Here is a 25164-nt window from a genome sequence, read left to right on the forward strand (position 1 = left end):
GAAGTGGCAAAACTACCTCTGAGTATCCCTTGCTTAAGAAAACCCTATGAAATTCAGGGGGTTGCCATAAATTGACAGGTGATTTGATGGCATATATACACACATGAATAAATGGCTCAACTTGTCTCTGTTTTCCAAAAGTTAGCCTTTTGAATTACAGCTCTCAGAATCACAGATACTTAGTAATTTCCCCAAACTCTGGCCAGTTCTGTTTCCTGTCTGCTCTCTGTTAAATCTATGTATTTGGCTTGTATTTTTTTTTTTTTGGGTGCATGTTTGCTTGCATGTATGCCTCACTGAACATTGTGTGGTGTACGTATTTAAATTTGTCATTCTTCTGGATTCAGCCCCACATCCTGGTGTCAAGCTGATGCATCTCTGAGTAAGTAAGGGAGAAGAAAGAATTAATCAGATCTGAATTTGTCTGTGTCTTTAGCCGAATTCAGACCAGCTGACCTGGCATACAGTTGTGTGCTCAAACCCTCACTTTTGAGAATTTTGTAATCCTGGTTGCAACTCAAGGTGTTAACCAAAAATGTAAATAAAGTGTGTGTTTGTGGGAAGTGCATAAATTCTTATGATATTACAGGGAAAATACATACACTTGAAGAAACATTGTGTACAAAAACATGTTTGTTGGGAAATCTTCATAAAATGCATATGGATGTTCAGGGAGAAGTCTCTTTTCTTAACAAACTTTTGCTATGTTTGTTAATGGATGAGAATAAAAGTTCAAACAAACATGAATTCTTGAAATTTAGAAATTCAGAAAAGTGAAGACCAGAATTGATTCGTCCCAGTCAGGTTAAGACCACTGAATGAATGATAAGTTAATATGTAGGTAAATCCCCTTGATTCAGTGGGACTCCTCTAGTGTGGACTAACAGTGTGATTCAGGCTCAGATGTCACAGATTCACCTGTTACTTATGGTAATTGTCTTTCTAATACACATGTATCTTAATTCCTGTGGATGAACAGCATAGCATTGTGTTTGTGTGTATGTGTGTGTATGCCTTCAAGTTGCCTCTAGAGTTATGGTGGCCCCATGAATTTCGTAGCTTTCTTAGGCAAGGAATGGTTAGTGGTGGTTTTGCTAGTTCCTTCCTCTGAAGGGTAGCCTATAGCATCATACAAACGTATATACTGTCCTTTCTGGCCTGCAGCTCTCAAGATATATTTTGAAATATCAATATTATATCTCAGAGCATGTGTGTGTGTGCGTGCGTGCGTGTGTGTTAGCAGAACTTGGAAATGTTACTTTTGGAACTGTAATTCCTGATTGTATTTGTTGAGGGATTCTGCTACTTGCAAACCTCTGCTTTATATATATTTGTGTGTGTGGTTACAAAATTATAAGGTCTGTGAGTGGATAGACAATTTGGGATGGGAATCTGCCATAACTTTAATTTGTGTAATCTGACTAGCCCACGAGGAGGAAATGCAATCCCTTTTTATATAAAGTATGTATTTGACAATTTCTTTTTAGAAGAAACTAATAAAGTATGAAGGAAATAGTATTTTATAAAATATTGGGATGGATCCCAGGCTTAATCATTTAACTAAGTGAAATCACCAGGTCTTAAATTGGACACAATCAATTTAAATTGCATTGATTTTAGGGATTCTACTGTAAGCATGACTATGGCGGGTTACATACCGCCATTTGGGACGTCCTCAGGACGTCCCAGTTTAAAAAAGGGGCGTCTCTTCTAGACGCCCCTACTCCTGTTACGGACTCTGTCCGTAACAAACATTAGCCCCAAACCTCTTACTTTTTGTTATTTGCTCTAGAGAAAATCATCTACACGGATTAATATTTGGGTTGTACAGTCCGTCCTCACCTTACGCGGGGGATCCGTTCCGGATCCCTCCGCATAAGGCGAATTCCGCCTATGCTCGAGCCCCATTGGAAACAATGGGGCTTGTGCGCGGCGGCGCGGGTACGTGCGGGGCGCAATGGGCGCACGCGCCCATTCAATTGAATGGGACGTGCTGCCCCTTCCGCCCCGCGTGCGCCCCACGGCTTGAGCGCGTATGCAAAAGGCCGCGTATGGCGCGCCCGCGTATGGCGCTGGCTCACTGTATTGAATTTTCAGAAATTCAGTGAAATGGGACTAAGATACATTGTTGGGTCACAATTATATGCTGTTGTCGTTGTGTGCCTTCAAGTCATTTTTAATTTATGGGGCTAAGAGTGTGTGACTTGCTGAAGGTCACCCAGTGAGTTTATATACCTTGACACTGGCTACTTTTTCATAGATGTATGCATTTGATTCGTTCTGAATAATCTGCTATACCTGAGTTGCTGTACCTCAATGGGCTATATCAACATGCTAATATTATTATGTGGGGTGTATGTGTTTTTATATTGTGTTTATACATCTGATCCTTGAATGGTAGGGGAGTTTAGGAATGGAAATAGAATTTCACCTTTCTAGGGCCAACCATAGGCTGTCTCTCAGTGAACCTATTAGCATCTTATAGGGCTGAGATATGAAGTGGTCAGTTGGTTATATTAATGCTTTAAAAATCTTCTGACTGATTACAACAGTGTCCCTGACTGAATGGAAACTATCGATATTACATTGTTTATTTTTTTTTAAAAAAAATCTTTTAAAGACATATGTTTTAAATGTGGTTCACAGTCTAATTCAATTTTAATGTTGCTTTTTGTATGTCTTTAATTGTTATCTTTTAAATGTGTAAATTGCCTTGAACCCAGTCTTGTGAAAAAGGTGGTATATAAATGAAATTGTTGTGATTGTTGATGATGTATCCATATTTATTAACTCAGATACATTACGTTTTTGGAATACAACTCCAAGACAGCATGGGAGTTATAGTCCAAAATAGTAACTTCTCCAAATTAATAAATAATGATTATTTCTTTGCAACATTTTGCAAGAGTTATTGCTGCTTTTACCTTCAGGCTAGAGTAAGGATATCTTCCAAGAAACTGACAGTCACAACATGTGTGCTTGTCTCTAAAAAGGTCTCAAAGTCAGAGAAATCAGTATGCTTCTCTCTCAACCAGCAATATTGGGTTGGATCTAGATTTAGTCATGCTTAGAGCAGACCTACAGAAATCAGGGTAACCTTTCCCATACAATCCCCATTCATTCCAAAGGACTAGTTTCATCACAATGCAAATGAACGCGGAGTGAATGGCAGGATCCACAAAAGGTGAAGCAGACTCCACTCTGTCTTTACTTACCTGGGAGTAAGCCCCATTCAGCTCAATGGAGTGTCTGAGCAAAGTGGCAGGAGGCTCTGCTGAAATAAATCAGCTAAAGATTTCTCTTAAGATGTTGAAAAAGTGGTTTTGGGGGATTTTGACTTGCACTTTATATCCCACTTTACTTCCAAATGGGACCCAAAGTTGCTCAGACCTTATCTTAAAACAATTAGAGCTACAATAGTCTGAAATACAACAGTTAAAAAAAAAGCATGAAACATCATCCACTTCAAAACATTAATTTAGAACAGCTGAAAGCACATCAAATACCTTGAGAACCATCTGTTACACTGCCCCAACCAGTTAAAAGATGAAGGCCTATTTTTAAATAAAAAGGTATTTGCTGGTGAAAAGAGAGCAGAGAAGTGGCTGACTAAGCCTTTCTTGGCAGAGATTTCCATAGCTTGGGTGCAGCCACCGAGAAGGCTTTCTCCTGTGTCCTCAGCAGCCAGAGTGGCATCACTAGCCTTGGTGTCACACCGGTGCAGTAACTCATGCTATCATGGTGGTGGCATGAAGCTGCTGCCTCCAGGCAGCCTGCTTTGTCCGGATCTGGCATGCGAGCTCATGCAGCTGCCATGCCAAACCCAGAAAACACCACTGATGGAGGGGACAGAACTCCCATTCTGTGTAGGAGAGATTGTCCCACTGGCTGTTCACCCACTGTGAGATGTTACCCAGTGCAGGCAATACCCCTCGCACCCCCTAGTGACACTCCTGACTAGCTGTACTATGATGGTGATGGGATCAAGAGAAAGCTCTCTGCCCAAAGATATTAAAACTCGGATTGGTTCACATAGGGAAATACGATACGAAGGGAATGGTGAATTAGATGGGTGGTGGTGGGGGGATAATTCAGATCTCTTCCAATCCCTTGCTCTCTATTCCTTCCCTTGCTGTCCATCAATCAACTCTGTCCCCTCTTGTTTCCAGAAGGCAGGGAGTGTGTAAACTGTGGCGCTACCTCGACCCCCCTATGGAGGAGAGATGGCACTGGGCATTACCTCTGTAACGCCTGTGGACTGTATCATAAAATGAATGGGCAGAACCGCCCCCTGATAAAGCCCAAGAGAAGGCTGGTAAGTGACTCCGCATCTCACAACTGTACTAACTTCTTATTTTTTTTCTTTTCTTTTCTCCCTCCCTGTCATGTTGTGTTTTTGAATTTCCTCAGCCCAAGATGGAGAACTTTCTGGAGGGAGTAGAACTGGGCCACCCCGCCCAAAGTCTTATCTGTCTGTACAGAAGAGGGTTTTTGAGAGAGCCCACCCCCCCTTTTTCACTATGCCTGCCAAGTTATGTACCATTTCTATGTCTCTCTATATTTCTTTGGAAGGTATTTTTTTTAAAAAAAAATCAAGTAAGGGGTGATTTTCTTGAATGTTTTTTGGGGGGTGGTGGTTGAAGAAAGTGGAATCTGGTGGGGGGGGGAAGCATGCAGCAGGCATGGAAACAAAATAATGAGATTCTTTACAAAAGGATGGCATGTCTTGACTAACCTTTTCCCCTCCAAAAGTTGAAAAAGTAAAAGGATTTTCAAAATGATGCATCTGTTACCATCTGAACTGACTTCCATGCATTCCAACTGTCCTGATTTGACATGGACAGTCCTGATTAATCCCATTTTTTAAGCTGCTTTTCAAATGGCCCAGTTTCTCTCTCTTTCTCCTCCTTTCCACCTTGGTCCTCAGCTAACTTAAATTACTGCAAAATGAGTTCAAAGTGCAAAAGTAGTTTGAACTCAATTCAGTTGGGAGGAAAGAGAGGAGGGGTGGAATCTTACTATTCCCAATGGGCTCAGGCAAAAACAAACTGCTGCAGTTTCTCCTTGTTTGTGTGTTGTTCTTGTGTTCTTCCTCATTAATAACTGTAGCCACTCTGACTACATTCCAATGCTATTTGGCTACAAACATCTTGGTTTTTATTGGTGCAATGCTGGATGGTATGGATTTCTCAAATGCTCCCCAAAGAAGCAGCTCTCCTGGATTACATTTGTTGCACTTAAACATGTCAGAGTGAGTTTTCTTCCACAGTTCATTTTCTCTTGGTTGTGTAGAAATGTAAAGAAAAGCATCCCAAAGAAGTGGGCTACTGTGGCAGGCCTCATACCATTTTTCTGCCATCTGAGCTGACATTCTGTTGTGGTACCCACTGAAGGCCATGTAGACAGTCAAAAATAATATCCCTCCAAACAAAACACCTAGAACAAACAGGACATCCAATTTTTGGTTTTGAATAACAGATTTTTTAAAATGTTCGAACAACCTGATTGTAGGTGGATGGTTGGTTCTGGAGGCTTTGTCCCTTCTTGGCCTAAAACATGGGAAAACTGCTGGATTCAGGGGCATGGATAGCTTATTGCATTGGGGATGTAGGTCAAGGGTAGATTGTGTGGCCTACAAGATGTTGTTGGACTGCTACTCCCAGCAGTTTTGCCAGCATTGCCAGTGGTGAAGAATGCTGGGAGTTGCAATTCAATAACATGTAGAGAGCTGCCCAATTCCCATCCCAAGAGTGTCTCATTGTTTCCCGATCCAGCAACTGCTGAATCAGTAGTGAACCTGTGTGCATATCAGACAAGGGGATGCATGTTGAATTAATGCAGTTTGACACTATTTTTAAGTGCTGTAGCTCCATCCTATGGAATTCTGGGATTTGCTGTTTTATAAGGTCTTTAGCCTTCTCTGTCAAAAGAGTGCTGGGGCCTCAGAAAATTACAAATCCTAGGACTCGGTAGGATGGAGCCACAGCAGTTAAATTGCATTATTTCTACCATGCAGATGCACCCAAGGATTGCACTTTTCATGAAGTGTGGTGTGAAGTGTCATGAAGGTTCCGTGATGACCCAAATGTAAGTCATCAGTTTGGTCTGGCAGTGCTCAACAGTCAAATTAGATTCATGTATTTATTTGATTTAATGGTTTACATTCTATCGTTCACCATCAAGTCAGACTCGTTTGCATCTGATGTACTAGACTGAGTCTTCCAACGCTCATGCTACAAACATCTTTCTCTCAGTTAGTCTCAAAAGTGCCACAAGATTCCTTTGTAATTCCAGGCAGTTTACAATTAAGACCAAAAAATATTAAAACAAGGAAAAGAGCAAACCATTTAAGGCACAATGTAAAAACTCATACAAATAAAAGAAAAATGCAGCACTTTATTTATTATTGTTATGAAGTTTTTTAATTAGATAAAATCTGTGACGCTCTCATTTTTCCGATTCATCAGAGGCAAGTGGCTAGTTTTAGTGCAAAAGGAGAATCAATCTCTTCCTGGGTTCACTGTTGACCTTACTCTTCACCCTTTTGCCTTTCTTTATATGGAAGGAAAAGATATGGAGAGCCGACTATCTTTTCTCCTTAGTGGGGAGTGGGGGGATAGCTTGCTTGGGGACAACAATGAGTAAAAAACAGGTAGAAGGGAGAAGGGTTAACCAGCCATTCCCCTTGCTCTGTTCAAAAACACCATCTCCCCTACAGCTGCTTTTTATTAGTTAAAAAGTTGGAGGAAATTTACACATGACTGCGTGTACCGTGTCGTTTGGCCCTAAGGGAATGGGACATTTGTTTGTTTCTACATCTGTTTCTCTAAATGTTTTGGATGGGTTACAAGGCTGTTTGGAGAAAGAACTTTAAATGAAGCTGAGGGTGGGAGGGGGGAACTGTGGAGGAAAATTGGGATGAAATAAATCTCAGCATGGTCCATCCTACCCCTTAGCCTACTGTAATGCTGCTTTCAGTAGAGGATGGGATGCACACACCTTTTAGATGCATCTTTCTCATCTGCAAAATGGGAGCCATATGAAACCCAAGGCTGCTGTTCCCATGGGTACCTGACTGTGCTAAATTCTTTCTGCGATTTTTGTAGGTTCATCCCTACAAAGGGATGAGGCCCCTTAAGCTATGTAAAATGTAAGAGGCCACATGCTATTACCAGAAAATTTAATTTTGTAGGGAAGGTTATATTTGTGTTGCTAACTGCCCTTGAGTCATCCCCGACTCATGGTGACCCTATGGATGAGACATCTCTAAGACTCCAAGTCTTCCACTGGTCTTCCTACTGCCTTTCCTAGCATTATTTCATTTTCAAGTGAGTCATGCCTTCTCATGATGTGGCCAAAGTACATCAGCCTGAAATTTCATCATCTTGGCTTCCAGGGAGTGGTCCAGTTTAATCTGTTCAGGGACCCATTTTGTTTGTCTTTTTGACTGTCCAGCACATCTCAAATGAGTTGATATTCTTTCTGTCAGCTTTCTTCACTGTCCAGCTCTCACGTCGGTACATGGTGATGGGGAATATAATGGTTTGGACAATTCTAACTTTAATGCTCAGTTGTATATGTTTACATTTTTGGATCTTTTCTAGTTCTTTTATGGCTATCCTTCCCATTCCCAGGCTTCATCTTATTTCTTGACTCCAGTCTCTTCTGTTTAGATCAATGTTTGAGCCAAGGTACAAAAATCTTTATGTAGATTTCGTATTTATGGTCCCTCATAATCAGAGGAAGCATTGTGCATAAATCCAGTACTGGCCATCATTAGAAGTTATTGCGTGATCTGGAATTTGCCTGTGCCTAGTTCTGATCCTCCTTGACATCATAGGACTCTGTTGTTTCTGCTGCAACAGTCTAGCCCAGGTAAATAGAAAACTGAGTTATCCTGAGCCAGACCTTTATTCCATCTAGCTGAATGTCATATACACTTCTGGCAGCAACCTTTTAGGATTGCAGTTAAGAGCACATTTTCACAGTCCTACCTGGCTAATTTGGGGATTCAGCAAGCACACTTCTTCTGGTATGTTGTTGTAGGAAGCTGGCCATTCAGATTTCTCCCAGTTTCCAGACTGCTGATGTATCAGAGGCATTGTGGGATATTAAATTGGCAGGGAAACTCAGCTGTCTGATATAGTTCAGGGGACAAAGGTCTTAAATGCACATTGTGCATTGTGAAAATTTGTGTATTGTGAAAAGCATGCATAGCTCAGATAGCCGTGTCAGGACTGTCCCAGACTCTCAGATTCTGGTTCCAAAACTGGAGACCTATGGACAACCCCATATGATTTCAGAAGAGGCAGCTGCTGGTGATATTACCAAGAGAAACCTTGGTGAGATAACTAAGCAAGATGTATTAAGCATCAACCATGGTTGTCCAGAACATGCCATAAAAATAAAGAAAACAAATGCACCAAGGCCCCTTTCATGGCTTGAGATTCTTCACCCATGTAGTCTCAATCTGGATTGGGACCAACATGGTGAAGGGTGTTTATACCGTCCCTATACTTGTTTTAATTTAGAAGTTAGCTGACCAGCTCTCTTCTTCCTAAGTACCAGTGAGAAATCTCAAGGAGCTGCTGTAGATGTGAGTAGGCAGTTGCCTCCTTTTTTGGACTACTACCACCGCAGTACTGCTGGCTGGAGGATTCTGAGATTTATAGTCCAAAAAAGGAAATGGTTCCTAATTGTAATACTGGGAAGAGTTAGCAGTTCAGGTTCACTCTTGGCACTGAGGTTTTTGGGCCAAAACTGAGACCAAGAGATGGCCCCAGCCACGTCGTTTAACATTATGCATTAAATGGCAAACATAGTTACTCGCAGCTTGTCATTCAAGCATGCACATGTACACACAACACACACTGTGTATATTTTCCTATTTGGAAATTAAGACAGAAATCTTAGCTAAGGGGCTGTTCCCAGAAACGAGAAAGACTGGAGAAGAAACCTTTAATTTAACCTTCCAGCTTGTAGCCAGAAGGTGAATGCAGAGCAGTGGGGAGGGTGAGCTCTGGTTCCCAAAACAGGGATGGGAGGAGGAAACAAATTTAGTAAATACAGAGAGCCCCTTTGAGAGTCTTTGTGAGTTGCCACAACAAATCAATGAAGCTTTGGAAGTTATAGCAAGCTGCTGCTTTTCTAGTTGGGCAGAAGATCAGCATACAGTGCTTTCCTCCTGAGCCCATCAAAACTGGAGAATTTCCACCCTTGTCTCCCACTTGGAGATGACCCATGAAAACTGGTGACTAAGGATCAGGTGACCCTAATACTGGACCAGATAGGCAGATACATCTGAATTACAGCTGGTCTTTCACATTTGCAGCTTTGATTCTATGCAGATTTGATTAATATGTTCTCTCTAGGAATCTCTAGGTCCTCCAACCCAACTCTGCCAGAAGTTGACCATAGCTGCACAGTAAAGGGTCTAGAGGTTTCTAGAGAAAACACTTCTCTAGGCATTTGTAGGTCCTCCAGTGCAATTCTATGGTCAACCACTGTTGGATGTTGGCCGTAGAGTTGCGTTGGAGGACACAGAGATTCTTCGAGAGGTGTTCTCTCAGGAAAAAACCACATGTTTTTTATTTGATTTCCCCCATATTCATGGGGGGTTTGTGCCCCTAACCCCAGAGGATATGGAGGGCCCACTGTAGTATGAAACAATTTCTCATGTTCACAAAATGCTAGTGTACTTCTAAGTTCAGTAGAGTTCTTGGCTTTCTGGAGTTCTCCTGGCTAGAAAGTCTAATACAAGTTCATTCAGGTGGACTTGACATCTGTGCAAACCAGAGTTCTAAGGAAGACCAATGTGCCACCACAATAGAAAACAAAGAGGACATTTCTAATCCCTCTTTGGAGAAAGCGGTCTGATTTTCCTGGCTGGGTGCCATTTCCCCTTCACACAAATCACAAGCAGAAGGTTAGGTGCCACCTCAATTTATCCTGGCTGTTTTCTTTAAAAGAAACATTGCTCTAACCCTAATTAACAGAGAGATGACTTTGTTCTGTTCCTGAAAAAAAACAAACCCAAAACAAAACAGGGGGAACCCCCCAAATAAATACTTTGTGGGAAATAAATGCACTCCTGGCTTTTGTTTTTGATGTATTTTCCCTCCTTGCATTTCTTTTTAATTGCAAGAGCTGACTTCCTAGGAAAAATCTGCAGATTGGAGATAACAGATATAAAAAACCCAGTAGGTTTTTAAAAAGAGACACAGCCTCTTTCAGCCACTACAGCAACCTGATCCAACATGGGTAGTTTCCATCAGTTGTAGTTTCCATCAGTTGCTATAAGCCTGGGCAGTGGTCAGAGATGATGAAAGTTGTCATCCAAACCATCTAGAGGGAAGCAGGTTATACTAGAGAAACACAACAAAGTAATAATAAAAGGTTTCCCACAAAGTGACTCACCTAGCTAGAAACAGAACTCAGGAAAATTACCTTTTTGGACTATGCCTCCTATTATTTCTTAGCTAGCATGACCATGGATTTGGGGAGCTGTAGCCCAAGTTATGTAAGGTAACTTTTCCCAAGCTGTGGCTTAAAGGGTCTGCATGAAACTTGTGCTCTAGCACTGGGCTATAGTCCCACATGAGCTTGAAGATATCTTTTGGTAAACATGGAGCGAAAAGGAGGCAGCACAAAATTCTGTCCAATCAGTCAGTCAGAGGTTTGATCGATCAGACAGACTGTCCAATCAATCAATCAATCCAAAATTGCAAAGGAGGAACCAGCGTTTGAAAATGCTAATTTATTATGTAATGTTAGATCAATACATTACTGCCCCAAATTTCCACCAAAGGGATTAAAACAAGCAACACCCCTCCCCCAAAATTGGGTATTAAAAATGGTAATGTCTTAAAAGTTGGACATTGCTGGCCTTTGAACAGAAAAGCTATGTGATATAATTAATATACTCAAACACCTAAAATATGGATACATGTGTACAGCCACACCATCCTGAAAGTACCAGTCCTGTGTCAGATCATCCACATCACATCATATGACATCAAGATTTTGAAAACCTAGAAACTATCTTCCTATCCCCAATCTCTGCTCAAGATCTGTTTCCTTCATAGCTAGAGTGTGAGTGTTAGTAACCTGTCCTTGCTCTCATATCCAGTTTGACAACGTTTGCAGCCCAACAGTGGCTAGCAAGCATTTTTCTGGCTGCATGCCTTAACCAGGTTCTGTATGCCTTTCTTGGATCATTTGGGGACTGCCTCAGCATTCCAGTGGATGCTGCATCCATATCACCAGGGATCACAAAAGTGGGATCTAGGGGCCACATGCTGTCCATGGGCTGCTTTATGCCTACTTCTGCTCCAGCACTTAAATTATAGAATCATAGAGTTGGAAAACCCAGAAGTGTTGTGAAAGGTGCTTCTGAGTGTGTGAGTGACTGACTACTCATGCAGTCCAACCCCATGCCACGTAGGAAGACACAATCCAAGCACTCCTGACATATGGCCACCCAGCCTCAGTTGAAAACCCTCCAAAGAATGAGACTCCATCATACTCCAAGACAGTGATGTATTCTACTGTCCAACAGCTCTTACCATCAGAAAGTTCTTTCTTAGGTGGAATCTCTTTTCCTGTAGTTTGAATCCATTGCTCTGTTTCTGCAGCAGCAGAAAACAAGCTTGCTCCATGTTCAATATGATATCCCTTCAAATATTTAAACATGGCTATCATGTCACCTCGTAACCTTCTCTTCTTCCGGCTAAATATATCCAGCTCCCTAAGCCACTCCTCATTCCCTACTTGATTCATGGGGAGAGGTGGGTAAGAAATAATAATAATAATAATAATAATAATAATAATAATAATAATAATACATGGCTTCATACATATCTATCTCTATAGTATGCACAACATAGGGACATTTTTCCTCCTAAATTGCTGCTGGGCTTGTGGAAGACTCACTGCTAGTCACTGGAAAGGTTTCCCCAGACTCAGCAATGCTGATGCTAGGTCTTGTATGACAAGTGGAGTGCCAGTGTTTTATGAGCCAAAACACTGGCACTTCACTTCCTACCTAGCTCCAAACAGCACCCACTGGCTGTCTTCCCAGTCACTTCTCCTCAGTCCTAGCCTTTTGGTGTGTCAGTGCTGCACAAGTGCAACACACATACAGACACCTTTGTGTTGGGCTAGAGAGCATTGGCACCAGCTGGGAATGGGTGGAGATGGGTGCTCACACTTTAAAGCAAACAAGCATGTAAAAAACAAACATTGTGTTCTCCTAGTACTGCTTGCCTTGAGATTGGTCCCCTTGTCAGAGACTGGGGAAAGGGTAGCAGTTCTATGAGACATCTGTATACAAAGAGATTTTGCACAGTAGGCCCTTAGTATCCGCTGGTGTTTGGTTCCAGGACTCCCTGTGGATAACAAAATCCATGGATGCTCATGTCCCATTATATACAATGGCCTAGTAACATGGTGTCCCTTATATAAAATGGTAAAATCAAGGATTCTCTTTTGGAATTTACATATTTTTTGAATATTTTCAAGTGTAGATGGTTGAATCCATGGATAAATAATCTGTGGATAGGGAGGGCCGGCTGTAGTACTTTGAAACTAACTGAATGAAAGAAGTTAGTAGCATGAACTTTAGTAGATCTGAGCGTACTTTGCATGTTAGAATTCATGGGAACCATCTCTGCCGAAGGACTAGCAAAGCAACTTCTGGCTAGAATGGAGCAGGTGGAATACTGCTTTGGTTTTCCTGTTGGTTTGAACTTCAGCTCCCAGTATCCATGACAGTTGCTCATGGTGATTGAGGCTTCTGAGGGTTGGCATCTAAAGGCTAAAACCACCCTGGTAGACCATACTGGAACTTAGGAAAGGGTACTTTTCTGTGTTGCTGTGATACATTGACCCTTTTTCTAGGATTCACCAACTTGAGTGTTTGTCAAATTAAGGTTAATGTATCCCTGGTAGTTTCCTGTACATTGCTGTTGATGATATGTGTTTTAGCCTGGTGGATCATTTTATTTATTTATTGAATATCTATCCTGCCTTTTTCCCACAGTGGTATTCAAAGTGGCTAGATAGGATTCAAGGCAGCTTCATGTGTTGTGCAGGTCTAGTCTGTAAGGGAACATTGGTTGTGTCAATACTGTCAGTGCAATGTGATAGATTTCTACAGGTCCTCCAAAGAAATTATTAACCATGCTTTGCCGGGAGTGATTGTAGCCACATTTTCATGATATGGAAATGAGTTCTGTTAAATTCAGTAATTAGCTAATGATGAATGGACTTAAAGTTGAAAATCAGCCTCTGTGGTATTCTTAAAGACAGATACCCCTTGCATTGTAGGTATCTTATCTAGTAAGTGCAAGACCTTTATGGTACTTTTATGGGGAACAAATGCATACTCTCCAGCATTTTGTCGAAGAAAAGAATGACATGTGTAGCCAAACAACATCAATGTGTGATCAAGATGACTGAAGTTATTAACAAGGAAGAACACACAAGCTAGAGGAGGCTGCAGCAGCTGCTTTTGCTTGATGTTACTGGGAAGGGTAAGACTTTGCCCTCTCCTATCCACCTTGCAGAGTTGACTGAGTGCAGTCTACTTTTGCTCTTGGAACAAAGTTTGCAGCTGAATAAGCTGAGGACAAAGTGAGAGGAGGAGAGAGAAACTGAGCCATTTTAAAAGCAGCTGAAAAATCAGAATGACAGAGAATTGATCAGGACTGTCCCTGTCAAATTAGGACAATTGGAGGGTATGCAATTGATGTTTTTGTACCAATCACATATATGTGTCTTGAAGTGTTGGGTGTGTGTGTCTGTATTCCGTGATATGCCAAAATTCCATTGGGTGTGAATACTATGTTCTAAGTTATGAAATATTGCTAATATACCTTTGGCCTATATACTCTGAAAGTGTCAGGGCCCATCTGATCTGGGAAACTAAGCTACATTAGGTCCGATTAGTTCTTGGAAGAGAGACTGCCAGGGAGCACCAAGCACTGTAGGCTATATTTCAGAGGAAAACAATGGCAAATCGCTTCTTAGTATTCTTTGCCTAACAATATCCTACTAAATTCATGAGGTCACTACTTGAAGGCACCTACTTTACTTACTTTATAAATTCAGCTTGACAATTTAATTAAGAAATTTTGGGAGTCACAACAGGTTTGTGACTTAGTAAGATAAAGGGAAGGCTACAAATGTCTCCTAGATGTCCCCTAGTAGTTGCCTATGTTTGATATAAATAATCTTCATGCTTTAAGTGCCAGTTCTCATGCAGTGCAAACAGTAGCCTTCAGATAATGGTTGGAAGGTATATCAGCAGATGCAAGGGAACCTCAGTTTTTACAAAAGTACAAACAATCTTTTAGGACAAAGAAATCTTTAGGAGGGAGAGGAAGTCCTGAAGAGCTAAATTTACACTGTGCATGCTCAGGGGCCACAGAATTAGAGAGTGGTGAGGAAGAAAACTGGCTGGCAGGAGGATTGGAGTATTCTCAATAGTGGTGCCCAACACTGCAACATTTTTTGCAGGTCCGTTTATTCAGAATATATATCCCTGGCATCTTCTAAGTGGCATTAAAATGGGATAAACAGAAGCTGAACTAAACCTATGGTAGATATAGCACCATGTTTCCTTGGCATGGCTAGAGCATTAAATTAGCTTTTAAACCAAGCTGAAAAGCTGGAAGGCAGATAGTAGGCCAGTGAAGAAGCTTGTCACTTAAATACTATTTCCCTTCTGGAATGTGATGCAATAAGAGTCAATATTTTGTTAGAGAGTGAGAACAGGTTGCTCTAAGGTAGCAGCCAAGGGTTTAGCCGTTAGCTAAACTGTTATTGTTCCGATCTCCAAGGAACTTACTAGCTGGCCTTATGCAAAACCTTCTCACTCAGCCACCTATCTCTAAAATGGATATAAAAATGCATACCTTTAGAACAGTATTTGGTGGGATAAATGGGAAATATTTTTAGAGTTGAGAAAAAACACTATATGAAAATGGACACATCTCACTAAGGCAACTGAACAAAAATGGTCCGGAGGACTTGTCAGTGACATCTTAATACAACATGCTACCCTCCACATGTGTTGTCCTATGACTCCCACCACTTACAGCAAAGCCTATCTTCAATTGATGCTGGAGATGATGGGATTTCTAGTCTAACATATTTGGGCTAGAACAACCTGGCAAATGGTGTCTTAAGGTATCAAAAATTGGCTTTCTAAAATGAGAGGGGAAAAAATGTTTCACACTTGGCATTGTCTCACATGGATGGTGTATCTCATCCCTGTTATGTGAGCAAGGACTTGTTACAGTGGTCCTTTGGCATAATAAGAAAAATGTACTGCACATATTCAAAAAAGGACTATTATCTGTCTTGTTACTTCATGTGTTCCTGATGTTCTTGAATCTTTTTTTTTTGTGCTGCTTGTATTTAGGAATTCTTTTCTCATGTAGATGGAAAAATAATGGGGAGACGTTCTTATATTTGTTGTGTTATCGTAGGAATTATAGCATCAGTGATAACAATAAATTTTGCATGATGTAGGAATAACAGCTGATGTATATATGTTTTTAATTTTATTTAATCAGTGGGGCTTTTGCTGATAAAAATGCAACCGACATCAGCCTCACGTTCCTTTGATACAATGCTGCCTGATGCATAAAATAGATTACTCATCATTAGAATAAATTCACTGAAACCATTGAGTTCCGACTTATGTCTCATTAAGTTCAATGGGTCTGATTTAAGTTAAGCCTACATCCAGATCCAATATAGATGTTTACAACTATACTGTGATTGCACTGAGTCTTGTTTTGTCTTGCTTCTTGCAATGGATCTTTGGGATGGCTTTAGTTTTGCACTCTGGACATACACCCAGACTTCACAGTCTTGAAGAGTCCACTTTCTGATGGCTTTATGATGTGGTTGTGTTCTCTCTTTTCTCTTTAGTCAGCTGCAAGAAGGGCAGGAACATCATGCGCAAACTGCCAGACCACTACCACAACCCTGTGGAGGAGGAACGCCAATGGCGATCCAGTGTGCAATGCCTGTGGGCTATATTACAAGCTCCACAATGTAAGTGAGATGGTAACTCTTTCATTAATGCCTCTGCAATTAAGCTATGCTACCTTCTTCCTATTTTCTTTTTAATTTATTAAATTAAATATACAAATGCAATGGCAAAGTCAAATTAACTGCAAAACTCATCTTGTCAGCTTTTCCTTAGGGCTCCTAATGGTTGGATACAATGTACTTCAATCCACATGTGCGTTGCTCATTGAACTAATGCATCTTGAATTGAAGTTTGCTGGTAGAGGTTTATAACTAGAGGTGAAGAACATCTGGCCTGTGTGAAACTCATACTTCACTCTCCAGTCTTGTCAGTGCTGTTTTAGCTGTGTAAGGGCTGAGAGTCAGAAAATGAGTTTGCTCTTCCTGTGTATGATGTCAGGTAGATTGCCATCACATAACTTGGTGTAAAGGTAGCTGAAGAGAGGCACGGGCATTTCAGAAAGAACCTGTCAAACAAGAGCAGATTATAGTCATCTTGGATCATAGCAGCCCTAATGAAGAGACATTTTAAGGACATGGGCTGGACTGGATGGCCCTTGTGTTCTCTTCCAACTCTATGATTCCATGCCATTTTTTTATTCCTTGCTAGGCATTAGAATAATACAACTGGATGATGCAGGGAGAGGCTGATTTCAGTTGCTCTGCTTTGATGTCCCTTGTAGTTTTTTTAGTTGTTATTTCCTTTTACGTCACCACAGGCAGAGTCCTTCCTCAAAAATTCTCATTTAACCCCCTTCTGAAGCCATTTGGGGTTAGATGGTGGTAGCTTTTCTGAATACATTAAGTCATTTCTGACTTAAACCTGTTTTAGATGCCCTCTTGCTGTTTTCCCCTCTGTTTCCTCTCTAGAGTGAGTAAAAGAAAAACAAAAATCTCACTCCAACACCTATACAATGAAATGAATCATCTGATGGTTTTCTTGAGACAAAAATATTACCTTTTTCAGGGACTGATACTAAAAAAGTGGGTTACTCCTCTCCTATAGATGCTGTTTCATACCTTCCAGCATTTCACAGATGAAAACTTGGATATATGTGAACACACAACCTCACAGTATGGTCAAGATGGCAAAACTTATTAATAAGGAAGAACATACAAGCTAGGAGAGTCTGTAGCAGTTTGCTTTTACTTGAGCTTACTGGGAAGGGCAAAATTCCACTTTCCCTCGCCATTCCCCCTTCTGAATTAAATGGAATGCAAACTACTTTGATCTCAGTCCTTTGAACTCAGGAGCAGTACAGACTGCCGAGAAACGGTGGCCTGCCAACACCTGCTTTTACTCTGGAGGGATGGCACAGCCCCCAAACTGTGTGCTGTCTCTCCGGAGTCAAAAGAACCCAGATAAAATGGGTACTTTTTGCGCCACCATAGTTATGCCATGAGTGTGCCAATGGTGCACTCATGATGTAACTGGCACGGTGCAATGTGCGGACGCTATGTGTCTATTACGCCATAGTGGCGGCACTCATGTACATGGGATCCCGCCATTACTGCACCACCGGCATGCATTAGGGTTAGGGACCGTGCGGTTGCCATGCGGTCCCTAACTCTAGAATTGGTGTGAGTATACCGCTTTAAAGATGTTCTTCTTTGGAGGACTTTAAGCAGAGGCTGGATGGCCATCTGTAGGGGATGCTTTGATTGAGATTTCCTGCATGGCAGGGGGTTGGACTGGATGGCTCTTGTGGTCTCTTCCAACTCTACGATTCTATGATTCTATGGCGGTCTGTATCGCACCTCAGTCTGCAGCAGTGGAAATAAATTGAGGACCAAGGAGGAAAGTGGGAGGAACAGATAACAAATGAGACATTTTAAAAGGAGCTGAAAAACAGATTACAATGGATTTTTGGGGACTTTCCCTGCTAAATCAGAACAAGTAGAAGGTATGCTGTTCCTGGGCACCATCTGCTATCTCCATCTGTCTGTCTTTATTTAGTCAAAGCATTTACATTTATTTATTGAAAGAATTTAAAGCCTCTCAGTGCTCCAAGATGAGGTACAATGCATAAAAACACTAAATGCATGAATAAACCCTTTAAAAATAGATTGAAAACACTCCTTAAAAATAATTTTAAAACCAAATATTGTTAAAACAAACAGTGCAACTGCCTCTGGTTTTAAGAGCTAAAGATCACATGAAACAGCACAAACTCTGAAGGAATGATGTTAAAGAGAGTTTCACATTCAGGGTGCTGCTATAGAGAAAGCCCTGCCACAGTTACCCACCAATCTAGCTGTGTGGGATAGGAGGACATGAAGAAGGCCTCCACTTAGCATCTCAAAGTTTGGGCTGGCTCATATTAAAGGAGGTGGCCTTGCAGATATCCTGTTTTAATATCTTTACTATTTTGACTACTTAAAAATATATGATCAAGCAGCTAGATTATGAATAGAGCCAGCCATTAGGCTTTTTAAATCCATTGTCAGTTGAATTCTGGTACTACTCAAAGACTACATCAAAAGCCTAAAGCAGAGTTTAATACAGGTTGAGTTTCTGTTGTCTGGAATTCCAAAATCTGAAATATTCCAAAATCAAAAATTGTCCATATGAGTGGCTGAGATAGTGACACCTTTGCTTTCAAATGGTTCAGTGTATACAAACTTTGTTTCATGCACAAGATTATTAAAATAGTGTGTATAAAATTACCTTCAGGCTGTGTGTATGTATAAGATGTGCACAAAAAGTAAATGAATTTTATGTTTAGAATTTGGTTGTGCAAATGCAAATATTTCAGAATCCGAAAAACTCTGAAATGCAAAACATTTTTGGTCCCAATTTTTTTGGATAAGGGAGACTCAAACTGTAACATGGAGTCAAATTCAGTATAGAAGAGATGAACATAACAAGCAGATCATGCAGCACTTTCCAGTGCATATGGTCAAAAGCAACTTTAATCCAACCTTAGTCATTACCCCTTCTAACTTTTCTACAAGGTTTACGTTTCAGTAAACATGAACAGAATTGCACTGGTTTGGATGAACAAATAGTGACCTGGTAGAAATCATTTTGCCATATTACTTCTCCCTTTGTTTTTTCCTGGTTCATACCTTCTCTCTCAATTTGGCAGGAACAGTCCCAGTTAATCCTCTATTGTCCCACTTTTTCAGCTGCTTTTAAAATGTCTCAGTTTCTCTCTTCTCCTCTCACTTTCCCCTTTTGTCTTTGGTTTACTTCAGGTAAATTGAGTTTAAAGTGCAAGAAGTAGTTTCCACTTAATTTACTCAGCATGGAAAAGAGGAGAGGAGGGAGGAAGGTGTTAGCTCATGCAAAAGCAAACTGCTCCATCCTCTCCTATCTTGTATGTTCTTCCTTATTAATAACTTTTGCCATCTTGACCACATTCTGATGTTGCTTGACCACACACATAATTTTCATCTGTGAAATGTTGGAGGGGATACTCTTTTTTCTCTCTGCTTTTCTCTTCACACAAGGATAGGGAACCCATGACCTTCTGGATCTTGTTGGATTGCATGTCCCAGCATTGCTCATCACTGGCTATGCTGACCAAGGCTGCTGGGATATGCAGCCCAATGACAGCTGGAGGGTAGAAGCTTTCTCATTCTTACCATTAAAATAAATAAGACAACAACATGAACAGCAAAATAATGTGGGTGCCACTCCTATGAAACACTATAGGTTTTGGACATGATTCACCAGTTGAAAAACAGAGTTAGTGGCTAATGGGAAGGTCTCTGTACTGGCCTATGATGTCTCATAAGCACTCGGCCAAATTTGGGCAAGTTCAAGTTGAGAATGAAGCATATTAAGAAACCACATCCTCCAGGATTTAATTTTCCTTGCAAAAAAATCCAGCATCATCTGGGTTACATCAACCTCCTTCACTACCTTCCAGATGTGATAGAAGACAACTCCCATCAGCCAAGCTAGTTCATCCACTAGCTGGGGATGATAGGAACTGCAATTCAGCCCATCTGGAGTGTGCTGGGCCAGGGGAGGAGGCTGAGTTTGAACTGGAGCATGGAAAAGTTACTTTTCTGGATTATAGCTCCCCAGTTTTTCCAGATAGCATGATGGTGAGGGATTATAGGAATTGTGCCCCACTAAATAATATTTCAAGGTTCTGATTGGAACACAGAATGGTTTGGGCTTGTTTGGTGAAGGAAACCTTTTCTCTTCTGCCCCTTTTTTCATGATAATTTTGAGGGTTCTACAGAGTTGCTAGAAGCTGGTGGAAGACATAGGTAGGGAATGCTCATGGAGAAGGTCAGTCTAGAGATCAGCAGAAAGGAAGGAAAGATGGGTCAACTCTAGGTAATAATAATATAATAATAAAATGTATTTATATTCCACCTCTCTGCAAAATGCAATCAGGACAGCTAATGCAATCCTATTAATAGGAATACTGTATTAAGAAGTAGGCATTGCAGATATTAATATGTCAATCTTGAGGGACTTTCTAGCTCCAGCTTTTAGGTCCTTTGCTTATGTCAGTGTTCAGATATAGGTGCAAAGATACTTTTAGATAATAGTCTACTCTGTGTTTCAGTATGTATAGGATGAAGAGTTCTTTAAATGGTATTATAGTTGACCCTCTGTATGCATGGATTTTTAATCCATGGATTCAGCCATCTCTGGCTTGAAAATATTTTAAAAAGTACATAGATTCCAAAAAGCAAACCTTGATTTTGCCATTTTATATCAGTGACACCATCTTACTATGCCATTATATTTCATGGGACTTGAGCATCCACTGATTTTGGTATTCACAGGGAGTCCTGGAACCAAAGCCCAGTTGATACCAAGGACCCACTGTACCTTAAAATGTGGCAAGAAATCTCATTTCTATGTTTGAGGGAGCTTCTTTTTTTTATTCAGAACTCTTTAAATATGCCTGTTATTTATTTTTTCAAAATATTTATGCCTTGCTTGCCTCAGTCTCATTCTTTTCCTTTCATTCTGATTAATTTCATTTCTGCCTCTTTATGTGAGTCACAACATCTGTATTTCCCCCAAAAGCATTCGAGTAATTGCAGCTCAGTGTACCAGATTTTATCTGGTGCTTTTTTGGCTCAGATGATCCATTTCTATATGCTTTTATTCTGTTTTGGGCATAAGCGTTACAGAATAGCAGGACATAGTTTGCAACAGATGGACTGAACCAATGGAATCAGCTCAACAGTCACATTAAGCTGAAAACAAAGAACTGGTGATGCCCTGAGAGGGCACCATTTTAATTTCCCATAGGTCTTTGAGGTAAATTTACCTCAGGCCTTTATGGCAGATTTTAAAATGGCGCCTTGTATCTCACTATGGCCACCGCCATGTTATCTGCCTCTCACAAAGGGATAACGTAGGAGCTGATTCACAGAATGCATTTTGATGTTAGCCTGGAACCAGTCCTTTCTTCATAATAGCCTCCTAAAAAAGAGCCAGAACACTTGTTCTCCAGATGCTGTGGGACTGCAGCTCCCATCATCCCTAGCCAACACAAGCAATGGTGATGGATGCTGTGAGCTGCAGTCCAGCTACTTATGGAGGGTTACAAGAGAGCCACCCATCCTCTTGAGCAGGGGTAGGCTGCATGTGGTCCCTGGACATCACCTTTCTGGTCTCCAAAGACCCCAACCCCTCTCTCTTTAAAAAAACGGGCATGATTTTCATGCACTTTTTTGCCTCCAAACAATGCATAAAGGCATAGAAACACAAACATACCCCCGCTCCACCCACATGAGCACCCGAGAATTTAATGCTGCTCCCAAATGCTTCCATTTTTGCCTGCTGTCCTTCTCAAAATGGTGGTAGGAAGGAACACCATATCACCTCCTATCACCATTTTGAGAAGGACTGCAGAGAAAGACAGTGGTATTTCAGTGTACTGTGTCATGCCCTTCAACTAACCTGCTTTGTCAGGATCAGTCCTGATTAACCTTCTGTCATTCCATTTTTTCATTGGTTTTTGAAATGTCCCAGTTTTCTCCCTTCCTCTTCCTTTCTCCCTTCGTTCTCCTCAGCTTACTTCAGTTTCTGCAAAGTACAAAAGCAATTTATATTTTATTTATTCAGAAGAGAGGGAAAGGAGAGGAGACAGTGGAATTGTGCTCTTCCCAGTTGGCCCTGGCAAAAGCAAACTTCTGCAACCTTTCATTTTGTGTTCCTCATTTGTTATCTTGATCATCCTTTGCTGTTGCTTGCCTGCACATGACCTGGCTTTAATCTGCGAAACGCTGGAATGAAAGGGAATGTCTAGAGGGAGTTAGGAGGTTTTTGGGGAAAGCAGGGATGGACAACCCCACAAAAAAATTAATTGATTTTTGTTTAGATTAACAGACCCCTGACTATGAAGAAGGAAGGCATCCAGACCAGAAACCGAAAAATGTCTAGCAAGTCGAAAAAGTGCAAAAAGATTCATGACAGCTTGGACGATTTCCCCAAGAGCAGCTCTTTCAACCCGGCCGCCCTCTCGAGACACATGTCCTCCATCAGCCACATTTCGCCCTTCAGCCATTCAGGTCATATGCTCACCACGCCGACCCCAATGCACCCGCCTTCCAGTCTGTCTTTTGGACCTCACCACCCATCCAGTATGGTCACTGCCATGGGCTAAGAGCATGCCCGGGGAAGAGAGAGATGGAGAGAGAGAGAGATAGAGACTTCCCCGCCTGATTGCTTTTCCTTTAAAGTTCTCAAAATGAGAGGACGTTTTCTATGGACTTGCCTTCATTGCTGGCGAGAGAGCATTTTTGAACATTCAAAGCCCTTGGGAAATGGATGGAGAAAGACAAAAAAATTAAGAAGGAAAAAGGAAAAAAAGGAGTACTTTTAAAAGTTGGTTTGAAGGCATAAAAACAAACAGTCTCACGGAAAAGTGACCATTGGCTGCACTCTCGAGTGTGTTCTTTCCACCACCAAATTGGGATTCCCATTTGTGAATAAACCATACGGACACAAAGTCACTCTTGAACTGAGTTTCTAGTGCTGTGAAGATGATACAACAGGGCACCCTGCCATCCCTCTTCCCCCTGCCCTGAAACCCCAGTCCCAAGCAGATCGATGCAGAACACTGTATAACTTATATTGTAAGAAATAATGTACATTTTTGGAGAAGACTGTGACATCTGGTTAGCTGTGTAAAAAAAAAAGGAAAGAAAAAACTAAACAGTTTGGAGTTTTGGGTCAAAGCACCACAAACAAAATATTGAGACAAACGTGATTCATGGTACAATTCGAGAGGAACGAGGTCAAACCGGCAAATGGACAAACTGACAGTTGTGGGGTTTTGTTTTTTTTGTTTTTTCGCTTCTCTCTCTTTCTCTTTCTCTCTTTCTTCACTTACTGGCTCAAGTTGTTTTGATGCATTAAAAAAAATAAATTAATCCAAGTTGTAGGCAAATCATTCATTCCAGGCTATGGGCCTCTGAATTAGGGGGGAAATTTCTGAACAGTTTCAGGGCAATCAGTGTGACATTCCGCTTCTTGCCACGATGAGTTTGTCCAGGCCTATACGCATTGTGAACAAGTTCTTGTAATTGTTGTTTGTATGTATAACTCAAAGCACCAAAATAAGACAAGATGTAGATTTATTTCATCCTATGATACAGACTGAATGGTTGTACAAATTTTACTTACGGCTGGTGTTAAGAACTGCGCTTTTGGTTTTGTTTTCATATTTTTCCTCCTTTTTTTGGAGAATAAACTAGATTAAATTCTGTTGATTTGATGTTGGCTTGTGCTTTGTGGAAGAACAAGAACTCTGTGACATAAATCCAGTTGTTAATTCCAATTACAGTAAAATCATTGAAGCAATGGGATTTACATAAGTGTTAACCTACCATACATCAATTGATTGAATCTACTGTTACCTGATCTGGGTGGGACAATCCATTGGTTTAGGTTTCTCTGCATGAATAGAGACAGCATGGTGTAGTGGTTTGAGCACTGGATTATGACCAGGGTTCTAAGCCCCATTTGGCCATGGAAACTCACTGACTGACCTTTGGCAGGTCATACTCTCTCAGCCTGAGAAGAAGGCAATGGCAAACCTCCTCTGAAAAATTTTTGCCAAGCAAATCCTTTGAGAGGGTCACCATAAGTTGGAGTCATCTTGAAGGCAAACAACAACAACAACAACAACAACAACAACATAGTTCCTAGCCATAAGTAGTCAATTACTGTTATAATTATAATTTTATGAAGTAATTCTGCATTCTCACTTTTCAAAAAAATAAAAAGTCCCAAAACATTTACTTGAAGAATCCATGTGAGTAACACACTTGCTGTGACAAAAAACACCTAAGTAAGACAATGTTAAATGCATACAACAAAGCCTAAAGCAGCACCATGGGGCACCACATGAGTTACAATTACAGCCATGTGATTTTCTTTCACCATAATTTGTTGAGGCTTACACCCCTGTTAGTAACCCAAAATTTAACATGTCAACAGTGTTTCAAAAGTGTCTTTCAAAAACTGATCCTGTCTGTGATCTCCAGATAACCCTCGTGGATCTCAGTAGAAGATGTAATCACTTCACATCTAGCTACAGGGATATCACTCAGAGCATGGATGGTTATGTGAGGTGGGCTTCAGTGGCAATATGGTCTGTCTGGAGTGGTGGTATTAAATGGCTCAGCATAGAGTAGATATGCAGAACTACTATGCAACACTGAGCCATGCAGGATGGGGGCTTAGTGTTCTGGATGCTCCTGACAATATGAACAAAACCACATTCTCCAACTGTCTGTATTGACTAGACAAGGCCAGCCCTTCTATTAGGCAGAGGGAGCTTCTCTGTGCTAAACAGCTGCTTTGTTCCCTCTGAGATAGCCAACTGCTTTTAGGAGAGGTGGAGGACCTAGCCAATTCTGAAGAAAGATTCAGTACATGGAAGTGGGTGTCACTTTATTCTTCACTTCAAGCAGCATTGGTTCACCTTGAAATCAGCTTTTTGAAAACCTGGGCACCTCCCATCCTCCACTGTAGACAACACAACTCTAGATGTACCAGTGGTCTGAATTTCCATTTCCATCAAGAGTCTCCAGAAATGAGATCTCTGTGGGAATTGGATTCATCCTGTATTAAATGCATATGATAAATTTCACGCATGTGAACACTAAGGTTGGGTTCAGACTAAATCAAATTTT

General features: G+C 41.0%; 1 protein-coding gene across 8 annotated transcripts in view; it reads left to right on the forward strand.

Annotated features, from left to right (window-relative positions):
- The window catches only part of GATA3 (GATA binding protein 3), a 60095-nt gene extending 36448 nt beyond the window's left edge, over positions 1–23647 (forward strand). For 4 of the 8 annotated variants that reach the window (XM_089526668.1, XM_089526666.1, XM_089526667.1 and 1 more), the window contains 3 exons: positions 4170–4315; positions 15940–16065; positions 22344–23647. In XM_089526668.1, coding sequence (XP_089382794.1) covers positions 4170–4315; positions 15940–16065; positions 22344–22628 — 557 coding nt within the window. In that variant the 3' untranslated portion in view covers positions 22629–23647. Of the gene's footprint in view, positions 1–3724; positions 3745–4169; positions 4316–15939; positions 16066–22343 lie in introns of all 8 variants that reach the window. The other 4 variants (XM_089526671.1, XM_089526665.1, XM_089526673.1 and 1 more) reach the window with 4 other exon arrangements.
- Positions 23648–25164: the final 1517 nt, after the last annotated feature.

This window comes from Sceloporus occidentalis, unplaced genomic scaffold, assembly GCF_023333645.1.
Source record: "Sceloporus occidentalis isolate IW3139 unplaced genomic scaffold, rSceOcc1.0.p SCAF_5, whole genome shotgun sequence".
NCBI lineage: Eukaryota > Metazoa > Chordata > Lepidosauria > Squamata > Phrynosomatidae > Sceloporus > Sceloporus occidentalis.